Consider the following 24487-nt stretch of genomic DNA (forward strand, 5'->3'; position numbering starts at 1 on the left):
AGAGAAACAGAGATAGGGACAAAGAGAGAGAGAAACAGAGATAGGGACAAAAAAGAGAGAGAAACAGAGATAGGGACAAAAAAAGAGAGAGAAACAGAGATAGGGACAAAAGAGCGAGAGAAACAGAGATAGGGACAAAAGAGAGAGAAACAGAGATAGGGACAAGAGAGAGAGAAACAGAGAGATAGGGACAAAGAGAGAGAGAAACAGAGATAGGGACAAAGAGAGAGAGAAACAGAGATAGGGACAAAGAGAGAGAAACAGAGAAACAGAGATAGGGACAGAGATAGGGAGAGAGAGAAACAGTAGGTTCAAAAAACCTACTTGAGAGACAAAGAGTGAAAACCAACCATGAAATCCAACCAGGAGAGGAGTCACGGCTGTCTACCCCCAAAGAAGCGTGAGATCCTGGCTCTGGAGCAGAGGCCTGTGGTGGTAACAGCAGCAGCTGAGATCCTGGCTCTGGAGCAGAGGCCTGTGGTGGTAACAGCAGCAGCTGAGATCCTGGCTCTGGAGCAGGGGCCTGTGGTGGTACCAGCAGCAGCTGAGATCCTAGCTCTGGAGCAGGGGCCTGTGGTGTCACCAGCAGCAGCTGCAGCCTCAGCAGACACTACCTTACACACAGAGAACCTGGCTTGGCTGGCCAATGTAGCCAGCGAACGCTGCAGATCCACAGAAACTCCCAGCCCCAGGTTTCATGTCTCCTCGTCCTCCTCTTCATCCCCCTCCCCTTCTGCTCTCCCCCTGTCCTCTCTCTCCACGATCTACCCCACTGGGGTGGGGCTCAGCCAACAGGGCGGGACAATCCAGTACGCCCAGCTCGCCCCCTAACCTCCAGTTCATTAGCTCGGGGCCGTACACTGGCTACATCTCCTCTCAGATCATCCAGTCCACTGCCACCAGTGTAGCCGCCTCCACAGGGCAACAGCGCCACCATCTGGACGGCCACTGCTACACCACCGCCCTCATCTCCCAGGCCACCAAGGTGTGTGTATATTGTGTATGCATTCGGAAAGTATTCAGACCCCTTGACTTTTTCCACATTTTGTTACGTTGCAGCCTTATTCTAAAATGGATTCAATTGTTTTTTTCCCCCCTCATCAATCTACACAATAAGGTATTTTTTACATTTATTTTTATACATTTACAAAAATGTATAAAAACCTGTTTTTGCTTTGTCATTATGTTCACTGTGTTCAGATTGTTTATGTATTTAATCCATTGTGGAAAAAGTCAAGGGGTCTGAATACTTTCCAAAGGCACCGTATATCGGTGTTGGGGAGTAGTGAACTACATGGAGTTCAACTAGTAAGTTAACTACATTTTGCAGTATTTTGCTGGTAGTTTAACTAAATTATGGGAAGACAATTTGTGTCAGACCTGCCCAATTCTCACTTAAAACATAATTTCTGTGTTTAATAGACTAGATTGTGATCTGTTTTTGCAATTTCTAGACTGACATTTCAGATTTCAATATGATAATGCATCATTAAAGTAGTCAACTACTTTTTCAAGATAACTTTAAGGTTCAGTAAACTATATTTTCTTAAGGCTGGATTTAATATAGCATAACTTCTTCCAGAGTGAAGTAATTAGCTTGATAAACTTTCATAGTAGCTTCCCCAGCACTGGTATTTATTATGTAATTAATTAGTAGTATTATTATTATACAGTGGGGCAAAAAAGTATTTAGTCAGCCACCAGTTGTGCAAGTTCTCCCACTTAAAAAGATGAGAGAGGCCTGTAATTTTCATCATAGGTACACTTCAACTATGACAGACAAAATTAGAAGAAAAAAAATCCAGAAAATCACATTGTAGGATTTTTAATGAATTTATTTGCAAATTAAGGTGGAAAATAAGTATTTGGTCAATAACAAAAGTTTATCTCTATACTTTGTTATATACCTTTTGTTGGCAATGACAGAGGTCAAACGTTTTCTGTAAGTCTTCACAAGGTTTTCACACACTGTTGCTGGTATTTTGGCCCATTCCTCCATGCAGATCTCCTCTAGAGCAGTGATGTTTTGGGGCTGTTGCTTGGCAACATCGACTTTCAACTCCCTCCAAAGATTTTCTATGGGGTTGAGATCTGGAGACTGGCTAGGTCACTCCAGGACCTTGGCACCTCTGTCCTCCACTCGTTACCTGTATTAATGGCACCTGTTTGAACTTGTTATCAGTATAAAAGACACCTGCCCACAACCTCAAACAGTCACACTCCAAACTCCAATATGGCCAAGACCAAAGAGCTGTCAAAGGACACCAGAAACAAAATTGTAGACCTGCACCAGGCTGGGAAGACTGAATCTGCAATAGGTAAGCAGCTTGGTTTGAACAAATCAACTGTGGGAGCAATTATTAGGAAATGGAAGACATACAATACCACTGATAATCTCCCTCGATCTGGGGCTCCACGCAAGATCTCACCCCATGGGGTCAAAATGATCACCAGAACGGTGAGCAAAAATCCCAGAACCACACGGGGGGACCTAGTGAATGACCGGCAGAGAGCTGGGACCAAAGTAACAAAGCCTACCATCAGTAACACACTACACCGCCAGGGACTCAAATCCTGCAGTGCCAGACGTGTCCCCCTGCTTAAGCCAGTACATGTCCAGGCCCGTCTGAAGTTTGCTAGAGAGCATTTGGATGATCCAGAAGAAGATTGGGAGAATACCATATGGTCAGATGAAACCAAAATATAACTTTTTGGTAAAAACTCAACTTGTCGTGTTTGGAGGACAAAGAATGCTGAGTTGCATCCAAAGAACACCATACCTACTGTGAAGCATGGGGGTGGAAACATCATGCTTTGGGACTGTTTTTCTGCAAAGGGACCAGGACGACTGATCCATGTAAAGGAAAGAATGGATGGGGCCATGTATCGTGAGATTTTGAGTGAAAACCTCCTTCCATCAGCAACGGCATTGAAGATGAAAAGTGGCTGGGTCTTTCAGCATGACAATGATCCCAAACACACCGCCCGGGCAATGAAGGAGTGGCTTCGTAAGAATAATTTCAAGGACTGGCCTAGCCAGTCTCCAGATCTCAACCCCATAGAAAATCTTTGGAGGGAGTTGAAAGTCCCCAAAACATCACTGCTCTAGAGGAGATTTGCATGGATGAATGGGCCAAAATACCAGCAACAGTGTGTGAAAACGTTTGACCTCTGTCATTCCCAACAAAGGGTATATAACAAAGTATTGAGATAAACTTTTGCTATTGACCAAATACTTATTTTTCACCATAATTTGCAAATAAATTAATTAAAAATCCTACAATGTGATTTTCTGGATTTTTTTTCTCATTTTGTCTGTCATAGTTGAAGTGTACCTATGATGAAAATTACAGGCCTCTCTCATCTTTTTAAGTGGGAGAACTTGCACAATTGGTGGCTGACTAAATACTTTTTTGCCCCACTGTATAATTATTAGTGTTTTTTATGTTTTGGTTGGTGCGAACACATATCTCCTTTGGGGCGATTAATGAAATACTCTGTTATGTTAAGGTTGGGGACCAGTAGAACCAGGTCCAGATAGGTCTGCCGTCTGACCTGGCTGTTATGTTATGTTAAGGTTGGGGACCAGCAGAACCAGGTCCAGATAGGTCTGCCGTCGGACCTGGCTGTGTCCGTTGGAGGGACCCACTTCACCACTACCCACCAGTACATCCAGCTGGACAGCAGTAGCCCTCTGACTGTCACCTCCCTACCCAGGGCCACCTCCAGCCTCTCCAGCTCCACACCCACCCTGGGGTGGGCCTCCTCCCCACACCCTCACCCTTGCCCCCTCCCAGGTGCTGGTCCAGTATACGGATGGGTTAGGGGTCAACAAAGCTGAGGGCGGACACACCAAGGTATTTACATCGTTTTAAAATTTAAGATATTTTTAGATGTTGAACTGTTTGCGAGGAGAGCTTGTGGGTAAGCATGTCATTGTACAGTGTAGACTACACTGTATCCTGTGGATATGGCAAATAATGATTGATTTGATTTGAAGGTGGTGCAGCTGAATGGAGAGCTGGAGAGGAGTTTCGGTAAACAGAGCTGTGCTGGCATCAAAGGAACCTCCTACTCTAACCAGAACAATCAGCAGGTTCACCATGGATATGAAGCTCGACACATCCTCATTCCCGCAGACTACACTACCCAGGATTCCACAGGACTACAAACCTCCCTGGTGCTGGTAGCAAACGCCCAGCCCAAACACCACCCCCACCCTACCAGTGGTGCTGAGCAGGACACGGTTCAGGTCCACCCATCACTAATACACAGTGAGGGAGGAGGCATCTGTCTAAGGAAACCTGTCTCCAGAACCTCCTCTTTCACCTCCCTCAACTCCTCTGAGGCTCTGAAGGTCTCTTCTGTCCCTCACACGGTTATCCAGACCACCCACCACTCTGACGAGCATGTTCACAGCCTGTACTCCACCACCCAGGCACCAATCATCGGCTACATCGCCAGGGCAGGTAACCAGCATGGCGTCAGCTACGCCACTCTGCCGCAGCACCTGGTCATCCCGGACGGCCAGTCCCTCCAGTCTCTCCTGATATCCGTTAATGGAGTTACCACTACTACTGACCTCGAGGCTGCCTGCTCGGTGACCGCTAGGACGGCCAGCACCACCGCCTCTCAGCTGGCCCCATCAACCGCATCCCTCCCCCGCCACACCTACCTCACCACGTCCCTGTCCAAGTGTGAGATGCTGGGGTCGGACGGCCACCACCAGTCCCCTGCTGTACTCCAGGCCCATGTACTACCCATCCAACACATCCAAATCCCGTCTAACACACCTGCTAATGTGGTGGCGTCCCCCTCCCCTGCCCCAGCCCTAGCTCCAGCCCCTGTCCAGGCCACCCCCACTCTCTCCTCTTCCCCTCCCCTGCCCCAGCCCTAGCTCCAGCTCCTGTCCAGGCCACCCCCACTCTCTCCTCTTCCCCCTCCCCTGCCCCAGCCCTAGCTCCAGCCCCTGTCCAGGCCACCCCCACTCTCTCCTCTTCCCCCTCCCCTGCCCCAGCCCTAGCTCCAGCCCCTGTCCAGGCCATCCCCACTCTCTCCTCTTCCGCCTCCCCTGCCCCAGCCCTAGCTCCAGCCCCTGTCCAGGCCACCCCCACTCTCTCCTCTTCCCCCTCCCCTGCCCCAGCCCTAGCTCCAGCTCCTGTCCAGGCCACCCCCACTCTCTCCTCTTCCCCCTCCCCTGCTCCAGCCCCTGTCCAGGCCTCCCCCTCTCTCTCCTCCTCTCCAACCACGCTCCCTCCGTTCTTCATGCGTGGCTCCATCATCCAGCTGGCGGATGGGGAGCTGAAGCGAGTGGAGGACCTGAAGACGGAGGACTTTATCCAGAGTGCTGAGATCAGCAGTGAGCTGAAGATTGACTCCAGCACAGTGGAACGCATCGACACGGGCCAGACACCCAACGCTGTCATCATACAGTTCGGTGTCGGGGAACACAAAGCACAGGTAAGCTTGCGATGCTTGTTGTTGTCTCCATTCCCCTAGACTCAGTGCCAGTCTGTTTGTACTACCATGCCAACGCCTTGTCACTCATTCTCTCACCGCAGTGGTGTTGAAAAGAGCACAAACAGATCTGAGACCAGGCTACCATAACCCCATCCTAATGTCAATGTTTATGCCAATGACAGTTTATTGTGTATCCTTTGTGTGTTGTATTCCTCTGCAGGTGTGTGTGGAGGTGCTGTTAGAGTACCCGTTCTTTGTGTTCGGCCAGGGCTGGTCGTCCTGCTGCCCTGGCCGGACCACTCAGCTGTTGGAGCTGAGCTGTGCCAAGCTGTGTGTTGGGGACGTGTGTGTCTCCCTGACCCTCAGGAGCCTGAGGGGTGGCGGTGGCTCTGTGTCTGGGAGGAACCACAACAGCCAGGGTCACGAGGTCAAGCTGAGGCACAGCCACAACACTGGGGACATTACACAGGGGTCTAACCGCCAGGGGAACAGTCAGGGGAATAGCCAGAGTAATGGTCAGAGAGACGGTCAGAGTATGGACAAGGACTTTAGGAACAGTTTGAATGCTGCAGGCAGCAACAGTGTCTTCCTGGTGCAAGTGGCCAAAACAGACAGTTTGAATAAGGAGGACAGGGACGTCCCCCGCTGTGTGGACCAGGTGACAGGATCTGGACTGAGACCCGGATCTGGACCAGGGGTCAACGGAACTGGAGTTGGACCCAGGAGCACCTCGGACCTGCAGGCTGTCTCAGGGAATGGAGAGATGATAGGGAGAGACAATGGAGAGACGAGAGAGAGAGAACAGAATAGCCCCATGCTCCCTCCGCCCCTCAAGACAGAAGTGGGTGAGGCAGACAAAGAAAAACCCTGGGGTCGTAAGAGGAGGTGGTCTGCTCCAGAGAGAGATCAGACAGAGAGGGCGGACGAGGAACCCCCTTTGACTCTGCCAAAACCCTCTTTTATAACTCAGCAGGTCAAACTCTCCATCGAAGGAAGGTCAAATGTTAGTCGTTGAAGGAGCTGGAGTGTTGTACAGGAGGTAGGGAACATAGTTTTATATGTTTGTAACGTTGTTAGTGCTGTTTGGTTTAATCTATCTATCCACATTAATGGAAAGGATTCATTTACCTGGTATATACATGTTTTATGATTCTATTTCTATGGAAGGAACATTGTTGTCTCTGTGTTTGGTCCACTGTCTGGGAGGCCAGTCTCTCTCCAGAACACAGTGAGTGGCCCACTGTCTGGGAGGCCAGTCTCTCTCCAGAACACAGTGAGTGGCCCACTGTCTGGGTGGCCAGTCTCTCTCTTCAGAACACAGTGAGTGGCCCACTGTCTGGGAGGCCAGTCTCTCTCCAGAACACAGTGAGTGGCCCACTGTCTGGGTGGCCAGTCTCTCTCTTCAGAACACAGTGAGTGGCCCACTGTCTGGGAGGCCAGTCTCTCTCCAGAACACAGTGAGTGGCCCACTGTCTGGGTGGCCAGTCTCTCTCTTCAGAACACAGTGAGTGGCCCACTGTCTGGGTGGCCAGTCTCTCTCTTCAGAACACAGTGAGTGGCCCACTGTCTGGGAGGCCAGTCTCTCTCCAGAACACAGTGAGTGGCCCACTGCCTGGGAGGCCAGTCTCTCTCTTCAGAACACAGTGAGTGGCCCACTGTCTGGGTGGCCAGTCTCTCTCTTCAGAACACAGTGAGTGGCCCACTGTCTGGGTGGCCAGTCTCTCTCTTCAGAACACAGTGAGTGGCCCACTGCCTGGGAGGCCAGTCTCTCTCCAGAACACAGTGAGTGGCCCACTGCCTGGGAGGCCAGTCTCTCTCCAGAACACAGTTAGTGGATACTGTAGCTAGCAGATGGTTGACCTGGAAAGGCTTGAATTTACTAAACCATGAGATTTGTCCTCTATATTGACCTATAAAGTGAATTATGCATGTGTGAGTTATATCAATTGATAATTTCTGCCTTGTTAGAATACAATCCTCTACTGCTCATCGTTACCCTCAGTCATTAGAACCCCCCCATACATTTGAGGACATTGTTTTATGTGATGAAATGTCGTTTTCATTTTGCTGCCTCAGGACAACGTTGTGCAGTTAGGCTTAGGCTTTAAAGGGAAATACAATGCTGAATGATAGACATGTAGATTCCCAGACAATGAACCCAGGGACATTCTAAGGGTCAAAGCAGCCTAATTGAGCAGTTAAGATCATACCCTCTGATTGTGAGGACAGTCCCAGCGAGGAAGAATGGACCTCAGAATCAGGTTTGAGAGGCAGTGAAATACTAGTTTAGGGAAAAGCTTTCACGATCAGCTTTTCCATGGTGTTATAGTATTAGTAGTGGCACAGAACGCCTAAATCTAAACCCCCCCCAAAAAAGTAGGATGGAATATTTGTTTTAATGAAAAACCACAATTTGTGTAATAAAGGATTACACATACACTGTATACAGTGCATTCCTGATGTATTCAGACCCCTTGACTTTTCATACATTATGTTACGTTACAGCCTTATTCTGAAATGGATTTTTCTTTTAAGTCTTTATCAATCTACACACAATACCACATAATGACAAAGTGAAAACAGTTTTTTAAAGGCATTATTAACCCCTAAAAAACAGTAATACCGTATTTACGTAAGTATTCAAACCCTTTGCTATGAGACTCGAAATTGAGCTCAGGTGCATCATCCTTGAGACTCTTCCTAGAGCTGGCTGCCCGGCCAGAAACAAGTCTCTCACCATTGCCACTTGCTATAGACCACCCTCTGCCCCCAGCTGTGCCCTCAACAGCATATGTGAATTGATTGCCCCCCATCTATCTTCTGAGCTCATCCTACTAGGTGACCTAAACTGGGACATGCTTAACACCCCGGCCATCCTAGAATCTAAGTTTGATGCCCTCAATCTCACACAAATTATCAATGAACCTACCAGGTACAACCCCAAATCCGTAAACACAGGCACCCTCATAGATATCATCCTAACCAACCTGCCCTCCAAATACACCTCTGCTGTTTTCAACCAAGATCTCAGCGATCATTGCCTGCATCCGTAATGGGTCTGCGGTCAAACGACCACCCCTCATCACTTTCAAACGCTCCCTAAAACACTTCAGCGAGCAGGCCTTTCTAATTGACCTGGTCGGGGTATCTTGGAATGACACATCCCGTCAGAAGAAGATACCTGGTTATTCTTTAAAAGTGCCTTCCTCACCATCTAAAATAAGCATACTCCATTCAAAAAATGTAGAACCAGGAACAGATATAGCCCTTGGTTCACTCCAGACCTGACTGCCCATGACAAGCACAAAAACATCCTGTGGTGTTCTGCATTAGCATCGAATAACCCCGGTGATATGCAACTTTTCAGGGAAGTTAGGAACCAATATACACAGGCAGTTAGGAAAGCTAAGGCTAGCTTTTTCAAACAGAAATTTGCATCCTGTAGCACAAACTCAAAAAAGTTCTGGGACACTAAAGTCCATGGAGAATAAGAACACCTCCTCCCAGCTGTCCACTGCACTGAGGCTAGGAAACACTGTCACCACCGATAAATCCACTATAATTGATAATTTTAATAAGCATTTTTCTACGGCTGGCCATGCTTTCCACCTGACTACCCCTACCCCGGTCAACTGCCCGGCACCCCCCACAGCAACTCGCCAAGCCTCCCCATTTCTCCTTCACCCAAATCCAGATAGCTGATGTTCTGAAAGAGCGGCAAAATCTGGAACCCTACAAATCAACCGGGCTAGACAATCTGGACCCTCTCTTTCTAAAATTATCTGCCAAAATTGTTGCAACCCCTATTACTAGCCTGTTCAACCTCTCTTTCGTATCATCTGAGATTCCCTAGGATTGGAAAGCTGCCGCGATCATCCCCCTCTTCAAAGGAGGAGACACTCTAGACCCAAACTGCTAAAAACCTATATTTATCCTACCCTGCCTTTCTAAGGTCTTTGAAAGCCAAGTTAAGAAACAGATCACCGACCATTTCGAATCCCACCGTACCTTCTCCGCTATGCAGTCTGGTTTCAGAGCTGGTCATGAGTGCACCTCAGCCACACTCAAGGTACTAAACGATATCATAACCGCCATCGATAAGAGACATTACTGTGCAGCCGTATTCATCGACCTGGCCAAGGCTTCTGACTCTGTCAATCACCACATTCTTATCGGCAGACTAAACAGCCTTGGTTTCTCAAATGACTGCCTCGCCTGGCTCACCAACTACTTCTCAGATAGAGTCAGCGTGTCAAATCGGAGGGCCTGTTGTCTCGACCTCTGGCAGTCTCTATGGAGGTGCCACAGGGTTCAATTAGGGCCGACTCTCTTCTCTGTATATATCAATAATGTTGCTCTTGCTGCTGGTGATTCTCTGATCCACATCTATGCAGACGACACCATTCTCTATACTTCTGGCCCTTCTTTGGACACTGTGTTAACTAACCTCCAGATGAGCTTCAATGCCATACAACTCTCCTTCTGTTGCCTCCAATTGCTCTTAAATGCAAGTAAAACTAAATGCATGCTCTTTAACCGATCACTGCCCGCACCTGCCCGCCCGTCCAGCATCACTACTCTGGACGGTTCTGACTTAGAATATGTGGACAACTACAAATACCTAGGTGTCTGGTTAGACTGTAAACTCTCCTTTCAGGCTCACATTAAGCATCTCCAATCCAAAATTAAATCTAAAATTAAATCTAGAATCGGCTTCCTATTTCGCAACAAAGCATCCTTCACTCATGCTGCCAAACATACCCTCGTAAAACTCACCATCCTACCGATCCTCGACTTCGGCGATGTCATTTACAAAATAGCCTCCAACACTCAACTCAACAAATTGGGTGTAGTCTATCACAGTGCCATGTGTTTTGTCACCAAAGCCCCATATACTACCCACCACTGGGACCTGTATCCTCTCGTTGGCTGGCCCTCGCTTCATACTCGTCGTCAAACCCAATGGCTCCAGGTCATCTACAAGTCTCTGCTAGGTAAAGCCCTGCCGTTATCTCAGCTCACTGGGCACTATAGCAGCATCCACCCGTAGCACGCGCTCCAGCAGGTATATCTCACTAGTCACCCCCAAAGCCAATTCCTCCTTTGGCCGCCTTTCAAGTTCTCTGCTACCAATGACTGGAACGAACTGCAAAAATCACTGAAGCTGGAGACTAATATCTCCCTCACTAACTTTAAGCACCAGCTGTCAGAGCAGCTCACAGATCACTGCACCTGTACATAGCCCATCTGTAATATCGCCCATCCAACTACCTCATCCCCATACTGTATTTATTTATTTATCTTGCTCCTTTGCTCCCCAGTATCTCTACTTGCACATTCATCTTCTGCACATCAATCACTCCCGTGTTTAATTGGTATGTTGTAATTACTTCGCCACCATGGCCTATTTATTTATTGCCTTACCTCTCTTATCTTACCTCATTTGCACACACTGTATAAAGATGTTTTCCACTGTATTATTGACTGTATGTTTGTTTATTCTATGTGTAACTCTGTGTTGTTGTATGTGTCGAACTGCTTTGCTTTATTCTTGGCCAGGTTGCAGTTGTAAATGAGGACTTGTTCTCAACTAGTCTACCTGGTTAAATAAAGGTGAAAAAGAAAAACGATGGTCACTCTGACAGAGCTCCAGAGTTCCTCTGTGCAGATGGGAGAACCTTCCAGAAGGACATCCATCTCTGCAGCACTCCACCAAATCAGGCCTTTATGGTAGAGTGGCCAGATGGAAGCCACTCCTCAGTAAAAGGCACATGACAGCCCGCTTGGAGCTCGCCAAAAGGCACCTAAATAACTCTGACCATGAGAAACAAGATTATCTGGTCTGATGAAACCAAGATTAAACTTGTTGGACTGAATGCTAAGCATCACGTCTGGAGGAAACTTGGTACCATCCCTACGGTGAAGCATGGTGGTGGCAGCATCATGCTGTGGGGATGTTTTTCAGCAGCAGGCACTGGGAGGCTAGTCAGGATCGAGGGAAAGATGAACAGAGCAAAGTACAGTACAAAGTACAGATTTTGATGAAAATCTTCCCCAGAGAGCTTAGGACCTTAGACTGGGGCGAAGGGTCACCTTCTAACAGGACAACGACCCTAAGCACACAGCCAAGACGATGCAGGAGTGGCTTCGGGACAAGTCTCTGAATGTCCTTGAGTAGCCCATCCAGAGCCTGGACTTGAACCCGATCGAACATCTCTGGAGGGACCTGAAAATAGCTGTGCAGCGACACTCCCCATCCAACCTGACAGAGCTTGAGAGGATCTGCAGAGTAGAATGGGAGAAGCTCCCCAAAAACAAGTGTGCCAAGCTTGTAGCATCATACCCAAGAAGACTTGATGCTGTAATCTCTGCCAAAGGTGCTTCAACAAAGTACTGAGTAAAGGGTCTGAATACTTATGGAAATGTGATATTTCAGTTTTGTATTTTTATAAATTAGCAAAAAAACTAAAAACAGTTTTGCTTTGTCATTATGGCGTGTTGTGTGTAGATTGATGAGGGAAAACAACTATTGAATACATTTTAGAATAAGGCTGTAACGTAACAAAATGTGGAAAAAGTCAAGGGGTCTGAAAACTTTCCTAATGCTCTGTATGTTGCAATCATTTTAGTTTACAGAAATGTGGGTGTGTATAATTTTGTTATAGGCCATATTCCAGAAAGTGAATTCAAAGAGTAACCATATTGATTTGAACATCAACCAATGTCTATAGGACAAGGTTAGTAGTATCTTTGATAGCTAGTGTGTGTCCCAAATGGCACCCGTTTCCTATAAAGTGCACTCATTTTGGGCTATGGTCAGATGTAGTGCACTATAAAGCGATGAGAGTGCCATTTGGGATGCATTCTTTGTGATTTAATGTCTTCATTCCCTTCTTGTTTTAGATATACTGTAGTAAGTTACCTGATAGGTTCTCCTGCAGTGAGTTGTACTTCACCTTTTATTGGTGGCATTCTGTGGTTCTCCTGGACGTTATACAACGTTTTACAATGGTTCTTCTGGACGTTAAACAACGTTTTAAATGGGTTCTTCTGGACGTTATACAACGTTTTACAGTGGTTCTTCTGGACGTTATACAACATTTTACAGGGGTTCTTCTGGACGTTATACAACGTTTTACAGGGGTTCTTCTGGACGTTATACAACGTTTTACAGTGGTTCTTCTGGACACTATACAACGTTTTACATTGGTTCTTCTGGACGTTATACAACGTTTTACATTGGTTCTTCTGGACGTTATACAACGTTTTACAGGGGTTCTTCTGGACGTTATACAACGTTTTACAGTGGTTCTTCTGGACGTTATACAACATTTTACAGGGGTTCTTCTGGACGTTATACAACGTTTTACAGTGGTTCTTCTGGATGTTATACAACGTTTAACAGGGGTTCTTCTGGACGTTATACAACATTTTACAGGGGTTCTTCTGGACGTTATACAACGTTTTACAGTGGTTATTCTGGACATTAAACGTTTTACATTGGTGTTTCTGGACGTTATACAACGTTTTACACTGTAAAAGGTGGTGGAGGGATAGCCACTGACATTGAACTACAGGTATAGTGAACCTGTCCAATTGACTTAGTTGTAATTGTGTTGTATGTGCAAAACCTGAATTATAGGTTTGTGTTTTCCCATGTTAAATCATTACAGCCAATGACCCTCTAAAATGTCTCTGATTCACTTTCATCAGTTCTTTGTATGAACGACATCCCATGTAAAACTCAAGCCTCAACTCGACATATGTCACCTAAGAACACATTGCATCTTCACGTGACATGAATCATTCAAATGTATATTTTCATACTTTTAATTCAGGCAAATCAGAGTAATCATGGTACTATCAAGTGAAAAGGCTAGAGTCAAGATCATCATAGGGTTCAACAGTAGAGGAGCCTGTGCCCATGCATGTGGACATTTCTCTACATTCTGTAACTACCTGGCCTCACTACCCACTCGTGTACCCAACTTACTTTAGACTGAATTCTCACGGGTGTCTCTCTTTTCTTTCAGTTTAAAATTATACTATTTATCATTTTTACTTACAGCCAAAATAAAGTACTTACTACAGAAGTCAGGAATGGTGTGTGTGTGTGTGTGTGATTATCATAAAACTGTTTATCATCACAGAAAGCAATTGGATATTTTCAAATTCATTGAGAGAGAGAGAGAGGAGGGAGAGTGAGAGAAAGAGGGAGAGCGAGAGAGAGAGAGAGAGAGAGAGAGAGAGAGAGAGAATGAATAGAGATTATTAGACTGTTGTTTGCCATCTTGCCAATAATCAGGTGAACTGGCAGAGAAACAGACACCGCCCATTGACTGTTTTACCCTGAGATATGTATGTGCTAAAATATAAACATGGTTGTAGATATTATACAAAATAGGATCATTGTTATTATTGAACAATCTGTGATTTAAAAAATGTTCATGCATTGGTCCGCAAACCCCCAAAAAAGGTTGTGAAATCACTTTTTTGTGTACCTCATATGTGAGAAACATTTATGTACAACAGGAAACAGGAAACAAGAGGAATTGAAGACTTCAAAGTTGCTTTTCTAACTGTGGTATTACGGTTTAGTTTGTAGGATATACTCCAATCTGTTCTGTATGATCTATGGTCTCTTTCTTAGAGAGGTTTTGCAGGTTTATGGACAAAATATTTCAGTGGTCATTTTTTAAACGTGTCATTTAGATTTCAACAAATTTGTTTCAAGAAACACAAAAGAACATGAACAAATGTATTGTCTCTGTATACTCAGAATAATAAATAACAGAGTCAACTGAAATTCTGTCATTCGTCTTTCAAGAGGAGCAACAGAGCAGCTGCTTACTCTAGCACTCTGTTTTTCCAGCCTGGGCTCATAGACTACACGTAACATACTCTAGCATTCTGTTTTTCCAGCCTGGGCTCATAGACTACACGTAACATACTCTAGCATTCTGTTTTTCCAGCCTGGTCTCATAGACTACACGTAACATACTCTAGCATTGTTTTTCCAGCCTGGGCTCATAGACTACACGTAACATACTCTAGCATTCTGTTTTTCCAGCCTGGGCTCATAGACTACACGTAACATACTCTAGCACTCTGTTTTTCCAGCCTGGGCTCATAGACTACACGTAACATACTCTAGCATTCTGTTTTTCCAGCCTGGTCTCATAGACTACACGTAACATACTCTTGCATTCTGTTTTTCCAGCCTGGTCTCATAGACTACACGTAACATACTCTAGCACTCTGTTTTTCCAGCCTGGTCTCATAGACTACACGTAACATACTCTAGCATTCTGTTTTTCCAGCCTGGTCTCATAGACTACACGTAATATACTCTTGCACTCTGTTTTTCCAGCCTGGTCTCATAGACTACACGTAACATAGTAAATGTAAATCCAGATTTCGAAAACACTCAATTTATTATAATATGTTACATTTGGTATGGTTACATAAGACAGAAGGCTACTTATGACAAAAAACAAAAGTAGAGTGGTTGGTCAGGTTGGGTAGGTGTAAAACATGAACATCAAGCAACCCAAAGGTTGTGTGTATGAATAACATCACAGACAATTTTAGAATTTTATCTAATTCGCAACTTTGGAACTACTGACCAATTTTTTGCAACTTTGCAACTACTTAGCATGTTAGCTAACCCTTCCCTTAACATAACTCCTAACCCTAACCCGGCTAACATTAGCATTAGCCACCTAGATAACTTTGGCCTCAACAAATTAGAATTCATAACATATCATATGTTTTGCAAATTGTAACATATTGTACGAAATGGAAGATGGACATCCACAAATGAATAGCATGCCAAACGTTACATATCATACTATTTGGAGTGTCACGGATATAAGTTTACTATATTACGTCTACCCCTGAGTCCAGGTTGGTATTTCATTCTGTTTCTCCTCTTTCTATTTATTGTGTACAGGCAACAAACAAAAAATGCATGCATTCACATAAATATTGTTGTAGATTCACACTTTTACATTTGAAGTTAAATCAGCACAATTGAAACAAGAAAGTTCATGTTGTCCGTCCGTCTATTTACTACTATGTGAACATGTGGCTGGCCTGCTGTGTGACTCTGATAAAGGTGGTCCTGCGACTGAGCTCCTTCAGTTTGGCAGCTCCTACGTAGGTGCAGGTGGAGCGCAGACCACCCAGAATGTCCCTGATGGTGGCCTCTACATCCCCCCTGTACGGTACCTCCACAGTCCTGCCCTCTGATGCTCTGCAGGAGGAGAGGGGTATGGGGGAAGACTTGTCAATAAATCTATGGTCTTTCCATTGGGTTAATCAGGCACATTGATTTCTTAGGTCTTCGACGTCATCTACAGTTTTGTACTAAACAGACCAGAGCTAACTACTAAATTAACATTTTGTGAAGGAAATGTGTGTGTAAGTTACTGTACGAAAAACTGAAAGGATACTGTATTTCTATAGTGTGGGCGGAAGGTAGGCTAGCACAGGGGTTCCCAACCAGGGGTACAAGGACCCCCAGGGGTACTTGAGAAGACTCATGAGACCATAGGCCTTCTGGTAAAATGCACAAGGTGGTACTTCAGGGGTACTCCAGGCAGAGCTAAATTCAGTTGGTGGTACAGTAACCGAAGAAGGCTGGGAACCACTGGCCTAGCGGTTAGATCATTGGACCATTAACCGTAAGGTTGCTACTTTGAATCCCCACCCCAGCAAGGTGAAAACAATCTGTTGAGGTGCCCTTGAGCAAGGCACTTAACACTCATTTCTCCAGGGCCCTGGCTTTGACCTCACTCTCCGAGGGCGTCTCAGGGAGAACGGGATATGCCCCCCCCATGTGTAAGACAGGACAGATATAAGCACCCACCTAATGAGTACTATTTTACCTGTACTCTGCCACTCCCCCTACGTGTTTCTTCATGGCCGTGTCAGAGCTCATCCCATAGAACAGCTGGACCTTTCTGCCATTCTTCTCAATGACCTCCCCGGCACACTGGTCGTGGCCAGCCAGCATGCCCCCCAGCATCACAAAATCAGCTCCAGCGCCTAGAATCACACACACACAACACTGTTGAGAGAGGGTCAGGCAAGGCAGTATTTTTGAGTGACGAAACACAATGCATGCGTTCCAAATGCATCCCATTACCAATATAGTGCACTACAATGACCAGGCACCATAAAGAATAGGACACACACACACAATGTCACTATGATAGTATGATTTATCAAACCAGGACTCACCAAATGCCTTAGCCACATCACCAGGACAGCTGCATCCGCCATCCTGGTGAGATAAAACAAAACATATTGAGCAAACATTGTGGGACCGTTCAGCGGTTTAATCTCTCAAAGGGAAAGCCAGGCGTAACCCGAGCTCCAGCACCTTTAACCCCTGGGTTCGTTCAGATAGGAATGTTGTGTAGATACATGTATTGTGCAGGTGCGTTGCACCCTCCTGAATCTGACCCAAGAGGTCAGAATGTCAGAAGGTTCTTGAGGTCAGAGGTCACTCACTGAGATGATGTGAGCCTTCAGGCCGTGGGCGGAGTCTGCACACTCTATGACAGCACTGAGCTGGGGGTATCCCACTCCCGTCTTAATGCGCGTCGTACACACAGAACCTAGAGGGGAATCATGACGTGTCAGTTTGTCAGGAGCTGTATGCACTCAGCTGAAGTATTGTTCTCTCTTGAAGGGAGCCCTGGTGAACTCATGACTCCATAGAGTGCTCTACTTATAGAGCACTATGTAGGGAAGAGGGTGCTAGAGTAACAGACAGAGTAACAGAGTAACATACAGAGTAACAGACAGAGTAACAGAGTAACATAGAGTAACAGACAGAGTAACAGGGTAACCGACAGAGTAACATACGGAGTACCAGACAGAGTACCAGATGGAGTAACAGAGTACCAGACAGAGTACCAGAAAGAGTACCAGACAGAGTACCAGACAGAGTACCAGACAGAGTACCAGACAGAGTACCAGACAGAGTACCAGACAGGATAACAGACAGAGTACCAGACATAGTAACAGACATAGTAACAGAGTAACAGACTTAGTGCCAGAGTAACAGACAGAGTAACAGAGTACCAGACAGAGTAACAGACAGAGTAACAGACAGAGTAACAGACAGAGTAACAGAGTAACATAGAGTAACAGACAGAGTAACAGAGTAACAGACAGAGTAACATACGGAGTACCAGACAGAGTACCAGATGGAGTAACAGAGTACCAGACAGAGTACCAGAAAGAGTACCAGACAGAGTACCAGACAGAGTACCAGACAGAGTACCAGACATAGTAACAGACATAGTAACAGAGTAACAGACTTAGTGCCAGAGTAACAGACAGAGTAACAGAGTACCAGACAGAGTAACAGACAGAGTAACAGACAGAGTAACAGAGTACCAGATGGAGTACCAGAGTACCAGACAGAGCAACAGACAGAGTAACAGACAGAGTAACAGACAGAGTACCAGACAGAGTATCGGAGTACCAGACAGAGTAACAGACAGAGTAATATACAGAGTACCAGACAGAGTAACAGAGTACCTGACAGAGTAACAGACAGAGTAATAATATAATAATAATAGTACCGGAGTACCAAGCAGAGTAACAGACAGAGTACCAGACAGAGTAAGAGACAAAGTACCAGAGTACCTGACAAAGTACCAGACAGAGTAACAGGCGGAGTAACAGAGTAACAGACAGAGTAACAGATAGAGTAACAGACAGAGTAACAGACAGAGTAACAGACAGAGTACCCGAGTACCAGGCAGAGCAACAGACAGCGCAACAGACAGGGTAACAGATGGAGTACTAGAGTAACAGACAGAGCAACAGACAGAGCAACAGACAGAGCAACAGACAGAGCAACAGACAGAGCAACAGACAGGTTAACATATGGAGTACCAGATTAACAGACAGAGTAACAGACAGGGTAACAGAGTAACAGATGGAGTACCAGAGTAACAGACAGAGTAACAGAGTAACAGATGGAGTAACAGAGTAACAGATGGAGTAACAGAGTAACAGATGGAGTATCAGAGTAACAGACAGGGTAACAGAGTAACAGATGGAGTAACAGACAGAGTACCAGAGTACCAGACCCACCTGGCCCAATACCCACTTTAATGATGTCAGCTCCTGCCAGGATCAGCTCCTCCACCATCTCTCCTGTCACCACGTTGCCAGCCTGACCACAGTTAGAGACACACAGACAGACACACAGACAGACACACAGACAGACATAGTCATAGCATTTAGAATCCCTATACGGCTACCAAACCAACTCACTACCAAACAGGTGATAGTTTAACATTGCATGGCACATCACATTGCACATGTAAGAATATTTGCAGTAATTGAAATGACATAAGCAAATGAAGTCTTGGAAAGCTGTTCAGCTGTGTGTTAACTTGATGGAACGGCCTCACCATGATAGTGTGTTGGGGAAACCTCCCCCTGACGGTTTTGACAAACTCCACAAAGTGTTCAGAGTAGCCGTTGGCAACGTCTAGACAGACAAATCTGATGTCAGAGACGGCCTCCAGGACGCTGCACAGCTTCTCCAGGTCGGCTTGACCGCTGCCTGAACTGACCGCTACGTGCTGAGGGGGACGGGGACGGGGCGGCAGTATGAGAGAACAACCAGGGTTGGAAGGATGGAGGTGCTACCGTAGAAATAGAATCATTAGAACGGGTCTGGAGCCTCTGATTTGACTGGTAAACTCATGGGGGAAACTCAAAATGGCTACCAGTTATGGCATCATTGACTTTTAAAGGGGTGGCCGTTCTAGTGATTATATTTCTATGGGTGATACTATAAGCACTCCCATAACAAATCAGAGCACTAGTCCTTATAAGCGTTAGAAACATTACCATGGGCCACCCACTATTTCCATAACAACTCCTGAATTCAATACATTATTCAAACCCTGGGGACACCACTGTTGCATGAGGTCATGAAAATGCTGTATGAAGACAATTCTAGCTGTCCTCCAAACATTGTTGTCTGGGATTATTACAAACCTCCAAACATTGTTGTCTGGGATTATTACAAACCTCCAAACATTGTTGTCTGGGATTATTACAAACCTCCAAACATTGTTGTCTGGGATTATTACAAACCTCCGAACATTGTTGTCTGGGATTATTACAAACCTCCAAACATTGTTGTCTGGGATTATTACAAACCTCCAAACATTGTTGTCTGGGATTATTACAAACCTCCAAACATTGTTGTCTGGGATTATTACAAACCTCCAAACATTGTTGTCTGGGATTATTACAAACCTCCAAACATTGTTGTCTGGGATTATTACAAACCTCCAAACATTCTGGAAACTTGGCTGCAAAAACCTTCCACTCCTCCACAGTGTAGTGCTTCTGCATGGCGGTGAAGAGAGTTTGCTAGAGGAGAATGTAGAGAAACAAGAAGAACGGAAATTCACCGCGTTACTTAGTCCTCTGGCAACTGACCTTTTACAGGTCATCACCCTGGCAACCCTTTTACAGGTCATCACCCTGGCAACCCTTTTACAGGTCATCACCCTGGCAACCCTTTTACAGGTCATCACCCTAGCTACTCTTTCACAGGTCATCACCCTGGCAACCCTTTCACAGGTCATCACCCTGGCAACCCTTTCACAGGTCATCACCCTGGCAACCCTTTCACAGGTCATCAGGTTGTCAAGACTTCACTGAAGCAGACCTGGGGATGACTGGACTTGTTGTTGTTGTCGTTGACAGAGAATCAACAGAACCACTGGAGTTTTTCCTGGTCTGGTCATGTGGTCAGTAGAAACTCCCTGACCTTTACCATGGCATGTGTCCAGGTCTGATCATGTGGTCAGTAGAAACTCCCTGACCTTTACCATGGCATGTGTCCAGGTCTGTGACCAGGTCTGATCATGTGTCCAGCAGTGTTTCCATACTACCCTTTCACACCTAGACAAAAGGAACACCTATGTGAGAATGCTATTAATTGACTACAGCTCAGCGTTCAACACCATAGTCTCTTCAAAGCTCATCGCTAAGCTAAGGACCCTGGGACTGGATTCTGGACTTCCTGACGGGCCGCCCCCAGGTGGTAAGGGTAGGTAACAACACATCCAACACGCTGATCCTCAACACAGGGGCCCCTCAGGGGTGCGTGCTCAGTGCCCTCCTGTACTCCCTGTTTACTCATTGACTGCATGGCCAGGCACGACTCCAACACCATCATTAAGTTTGCTGATGACACAACAGTGGTAGGCCTGATCACCAACAACGATGAGAGGGAAGAGGTCAGAAACCAACAAACTAACATGGTCCAAGCACACCAAGACAGTCGTGAAGAGGGCACAACAAAACCTATTCCCCCTAAGGAAACTTGGCATGGGTCCTCAGATCCTCAAAAGGTTTTACAGCTGCACCATCGAGAGCATCCTGACTGGTTGCATCAATGCCTTGTATGGGAACTGCTCGGTCTCCGACCGCAAGGCACTACAGAGGGTAGTGTGTACAGCCAAGTACATCACCGGGGCCAAGCTTCCTGCCATTCAGGACCTCTATACCAGGTGGTGTCAGAGGAAGGCCCTAAAAATTGTCAAAGACTCCAGCCACCCTAGTCATAGACTGTTCTCTCTGCTACCGCACGGCAAGCGGTACCGGAGCACAAAGTCTAGGTCCAAGTGGCTCCTAAATAGCTTCTACCCCAAGCCATGAGACTCCTGAACAGCTAATCAAATGGATACCCAGACTATTTGCAAATCAATTTAAGTTGATTTGACTATTGACCAGAGCCATGTGGGACTAGGGTGCCATTTTGGAAAAGGGTGCCATTTCGGGAAAGGGTGCCATTTGGGAATAGGGTGCCATTTTGGGAATAGGGTGCCATTTTGGGAATAGGGTGCCATTTTGGAAAAGGTTGCCATTTTGGAAAAGGTTGCCATTTGGGAATAGAGTGCCATTTGGAATGCACAATCCCAAACGGTACAGTGCTAACCTTGCTGAGGACCTGTGCCATCTCAAAGGTACCCGTGGTGTCCATGTTGGCAGCGATGATGGGGATGCCATGGTAACTCTGTTTGGAATTACGGAATGTGAAAGTCCTCCTTAGGTCCACCTGTGAGGAGGGGAGCACAGTAACAATAAATAATCCTAGTGTATCCCAAATGGGACCCTATTCCCTATATAGTGCACTACTTCTGACCAGAGCCCTATGTGCACTACATAGAGAACAGAGGGTGCCATTTTGGGACGCAAGCCAATAAATCACACATTTTATTAATGAATGCCTATCAAAACACCAAAAGGTACAAATGCACATCATAAAAAGTAAGAATGGAAGAGGAAACCACACAGGCATTTAGCATTAGAAGTTGTGGGTATACTGCCTGAAGTCAGGACAGTTGACATAACATGAGAGGATTGGGAAGACCAGTTAAGTTGTGGTAATGTATAACATACGGGTGATGTTAGCTGGATTTGCCCCCAGAGTGACGGCCTGTATTGAAACTATTTGAGGGTTTAAAGAAGTTAGACCACTGGTATTGAAGTAGATTTTTTTTTTTTTAAACTATTAAAAAAAACATATGTCCATATTTCTCCCCGAGATGTCTCTCCATCCGGGATAAAATGTATGACAATGCTGGCAACAAATAACCTATTATCCATCCTTCAATCTAATTCAATGACTAATCAACGAACCAATGGCTGCTAATGAGTGTATAGCCATATGCTAAAAGCATAATATTGTGTCAACTACAGTAAAATTACACATTAAAATAAGCCTTGATCTCAATCATCTGATGATGATGTCTCATTGTTTCCTCAGCCTGCCTGGGTTCACCATACATCAGCCTGAATCAGCCTGCCTAGGTTCACCATGATTCAGATTTAAATGGGTCCATCATGAATCAGTCTGCCTGTGTTCACCATGAATCAGCCTGAGCCTCAGCCTGTCTGGGTTAATCAGAATCAGTCTGAACCTCAGCCTGCCTGGGTTCACCGTGAATCAGCCTGAATCAGCCTGTCTGGGTTCATCAGGAATCAGTCTGAACCTCAGCCTGTCTGGATTCACTGTGAATCAGCCTGAATCAGCCTGTCTGGGTTCACCCTGAATCAGCCTAAATCAGCCTGTCTGGGTTCATCCTAAAAGAATAAGCAAATAGAACTTCAGATGTAGGACAGAACAGATTAACAGTGTCTCTGTCTACATCCCAAATGGCACCATATATAGTACTCTACATTTGAGAGCCCTATGGTGCATTATATGACAGTAAAAGGTCATCGCATCGGCGCGTCGCTCCCGCAGGTAGTATAACTTTTTACATTTCATTATATTTCATTATTGCACAACATTTTGATTTGTCTAATCTTAGCAATTTCTTCTCAGCTAGCTACATAGCCGTCTTTGTATCAAAGATAATTGAGTAATTATCGTATTTCGCCGTCCTAACGTAGTCTTCACTAGCCAGCTAGCTAACGTCCACTGATTAGCTGCACTGGGAAAACTATTACACTCAACTGAACGACTTGATCAGTGTAGTGTTAGCTAGCTACATAGCTGTCTTTGCTGTCTTCGTATCTTCGTTCCAAGATAATTGTGTTGTTTAGGTTTAGAGTGTATAGTCTTAGAGTGATTATCTTAATTTACCGAGGTTAGCTAGCCAGCTATTTGTCGTCCTTAACGTAGGAGACTCTGCTAGCTAGCCAACAGCTAGCCAACGCTAGCCAACGTCTTCTGAATAGAACTCAACAACCCGGTCGCATTCACAGGTAGTATCACATTTTCATTTCATTTCATTACAGTACAACGGTTTGATTTGTTTGATCGTAGCTAGCTACATAGCTAGCTACATAGCCGTCTTTGTATCAAAGATAATTGTGTAGTCTAGAGCGATTTTCTAGGTTAGCTAGCCAGCTATTGTCGTTCTTTTAACGCAACGTAACGTAAACAACACTACTAGCTAGCCAGCTAGCCCCCGAATAGCAGCACTGTAGAAACTATTACACTCAACGGAACGACTTGATTAGTGTAGTGTCAACAATGCACCCACTGCCAGCTAGCCTACTTCAGCAGTACTGTATCATTTTAATCATTTTAGTCAATAAGATTCTTGCTACGTAAGCTTAACTTTCTGAACATTCGAGACGTGTAGTCCACTTGTCATTCCAATCTCCTTTGCATTAGCGTAGCCTCTTCTGTAGCCTGTTAACTATGTGTCTGTTTATCCCTGTTCTCTCCTCTCTGCACAGACCATACAAACGCTCCACACCGCGTGGCCGCGGCCACCCTAATCTGGTGGTCCCAGCGTGCACGACCCACGTGGAGTTCCAGGTCTCCGGTAGCCTCTGGAATTGCCGATCTGCGGTCAACAAGGCAGAGTTCATCTCAGCCTATGCCTCCCTCCAGTCCCTCGACTTCTTGGCACTAACGGAAACATGGATCACCACAGACAACACTGCTACTCCTACTGCTCTCTCTTCGTCCGCCCACGTGTTATCGCACACCCCGAGAGCTTCTGGTCAGCGGGGTGGTGGCACCGGGATCCTCATCTCTCCCAAGTGGTCATTCTCTCTTTCTCCCCTTACCCATCTGTCTATCGCCTCCTTTGAATTCCATGCTGTCACAGTTACCAGCCCTTTCAAGCTTAACATCCTTATCATTTATCGCCCTCCAGGTTCCCTCGGAGAGTTCATCAATGAGCTTGATGCCTTGATAAGCTCCTTTCCTGAGGACGGCTCACCTCTCACAGTTCTGGGCAACTTTAACCTCCCCACGTCTACCTTTGACTCATTCCTCTCTGCCTCCTTCTTTCCACTCCTCTCCTCTTTTGACCTCACCCTCTCACCTTCCCCCTACTCACAAGGCAGGCAATACGCTCGACCTCATCTTTACTAGATGCTGTTCTTCCACTAACCTCACTGCAACTCCCTCCAAGTCTCCGACCACTACCTTGTATCCTTTTCCCTCTCGCTCTCATCCAACACCTCCCACACTGCCCCTACTCGGATGGTATCGCACCGTCCCAACCTT

The 24487-nt window shown here is 45.9% G+C and overlaps 2 protein-coding genes across 2 annotated transcripts; one reads left to right on the forward strand and one right to left on the reverse strand.

Moving 5' to 3' along the window:
• Positions 1 to 338: 338 nt before the first annotated feature.
• Positions 339 to 7472, forward strand: LOC124027605 (ataxin-1-like). Its single transcript, XM_046339972.1, has 7 exons — positions 339 to 809; positions 904 to 985; positions 3578 to 3686; positions 3730 to 3857; positions 4001 to 4865; positions 4955 to 5460; positions 5681 to 7472. Exons 1-7 carry the CDS (start codon positions 352 to 354, stop codon positions 6473 to 6475), a joined length of 2943 nt encoding a protein of 980 aa, XP_046195928.1. The 5' UTR covers positions 339 to 351; the 3' UTR covers positions 6476 to 7472.
• Positions 7473 to 15251: 7779 nt separating this feature from the next.
• LOC124027606 (GMP reductase 1-like) lies at positions 15252 to 21628 on the reverse strand (the record flags this gene model as incomplete). Its single annotated transcript, XM_046339974.1, has 8 exons — positions 15252 to 15715; positions 16350 to 16509; positions 16705 to 16747; positions 16978 to 17084; positions 18577 to 18658; positions 18900 to 19073; positions 19792 to 19875; positions 21452 to 21628. Coding segments are annotated over 8 exons (1008 nt in total), but the record flags the coding sequence as incomplete, so codon positions are not given.
• Between the last annotated feature and the right edge of the window lie 2859 nt (positions 21629 to 24487).

This window comes from Oncorhynchus gorbuscha, unplaced genomic scaffold (genome assembly GCF_021184085.1).
Source record: "Oncorhynchus gorbuscha isolate QuinsamMale2020 ecotype Even-year unplaced genomic scaffold, OgorEven_v1.0 Un_scaffold_3367, whole genome shotgun sequence".
Taxonomy (NCBI): domain Eukaryota; kingdom Metazoa; phylum Chordata; class Actinopteri; order Salmoniformes; family Salmonidae; genus Oncorhynchus; species Oncorhynchus gorbuscha.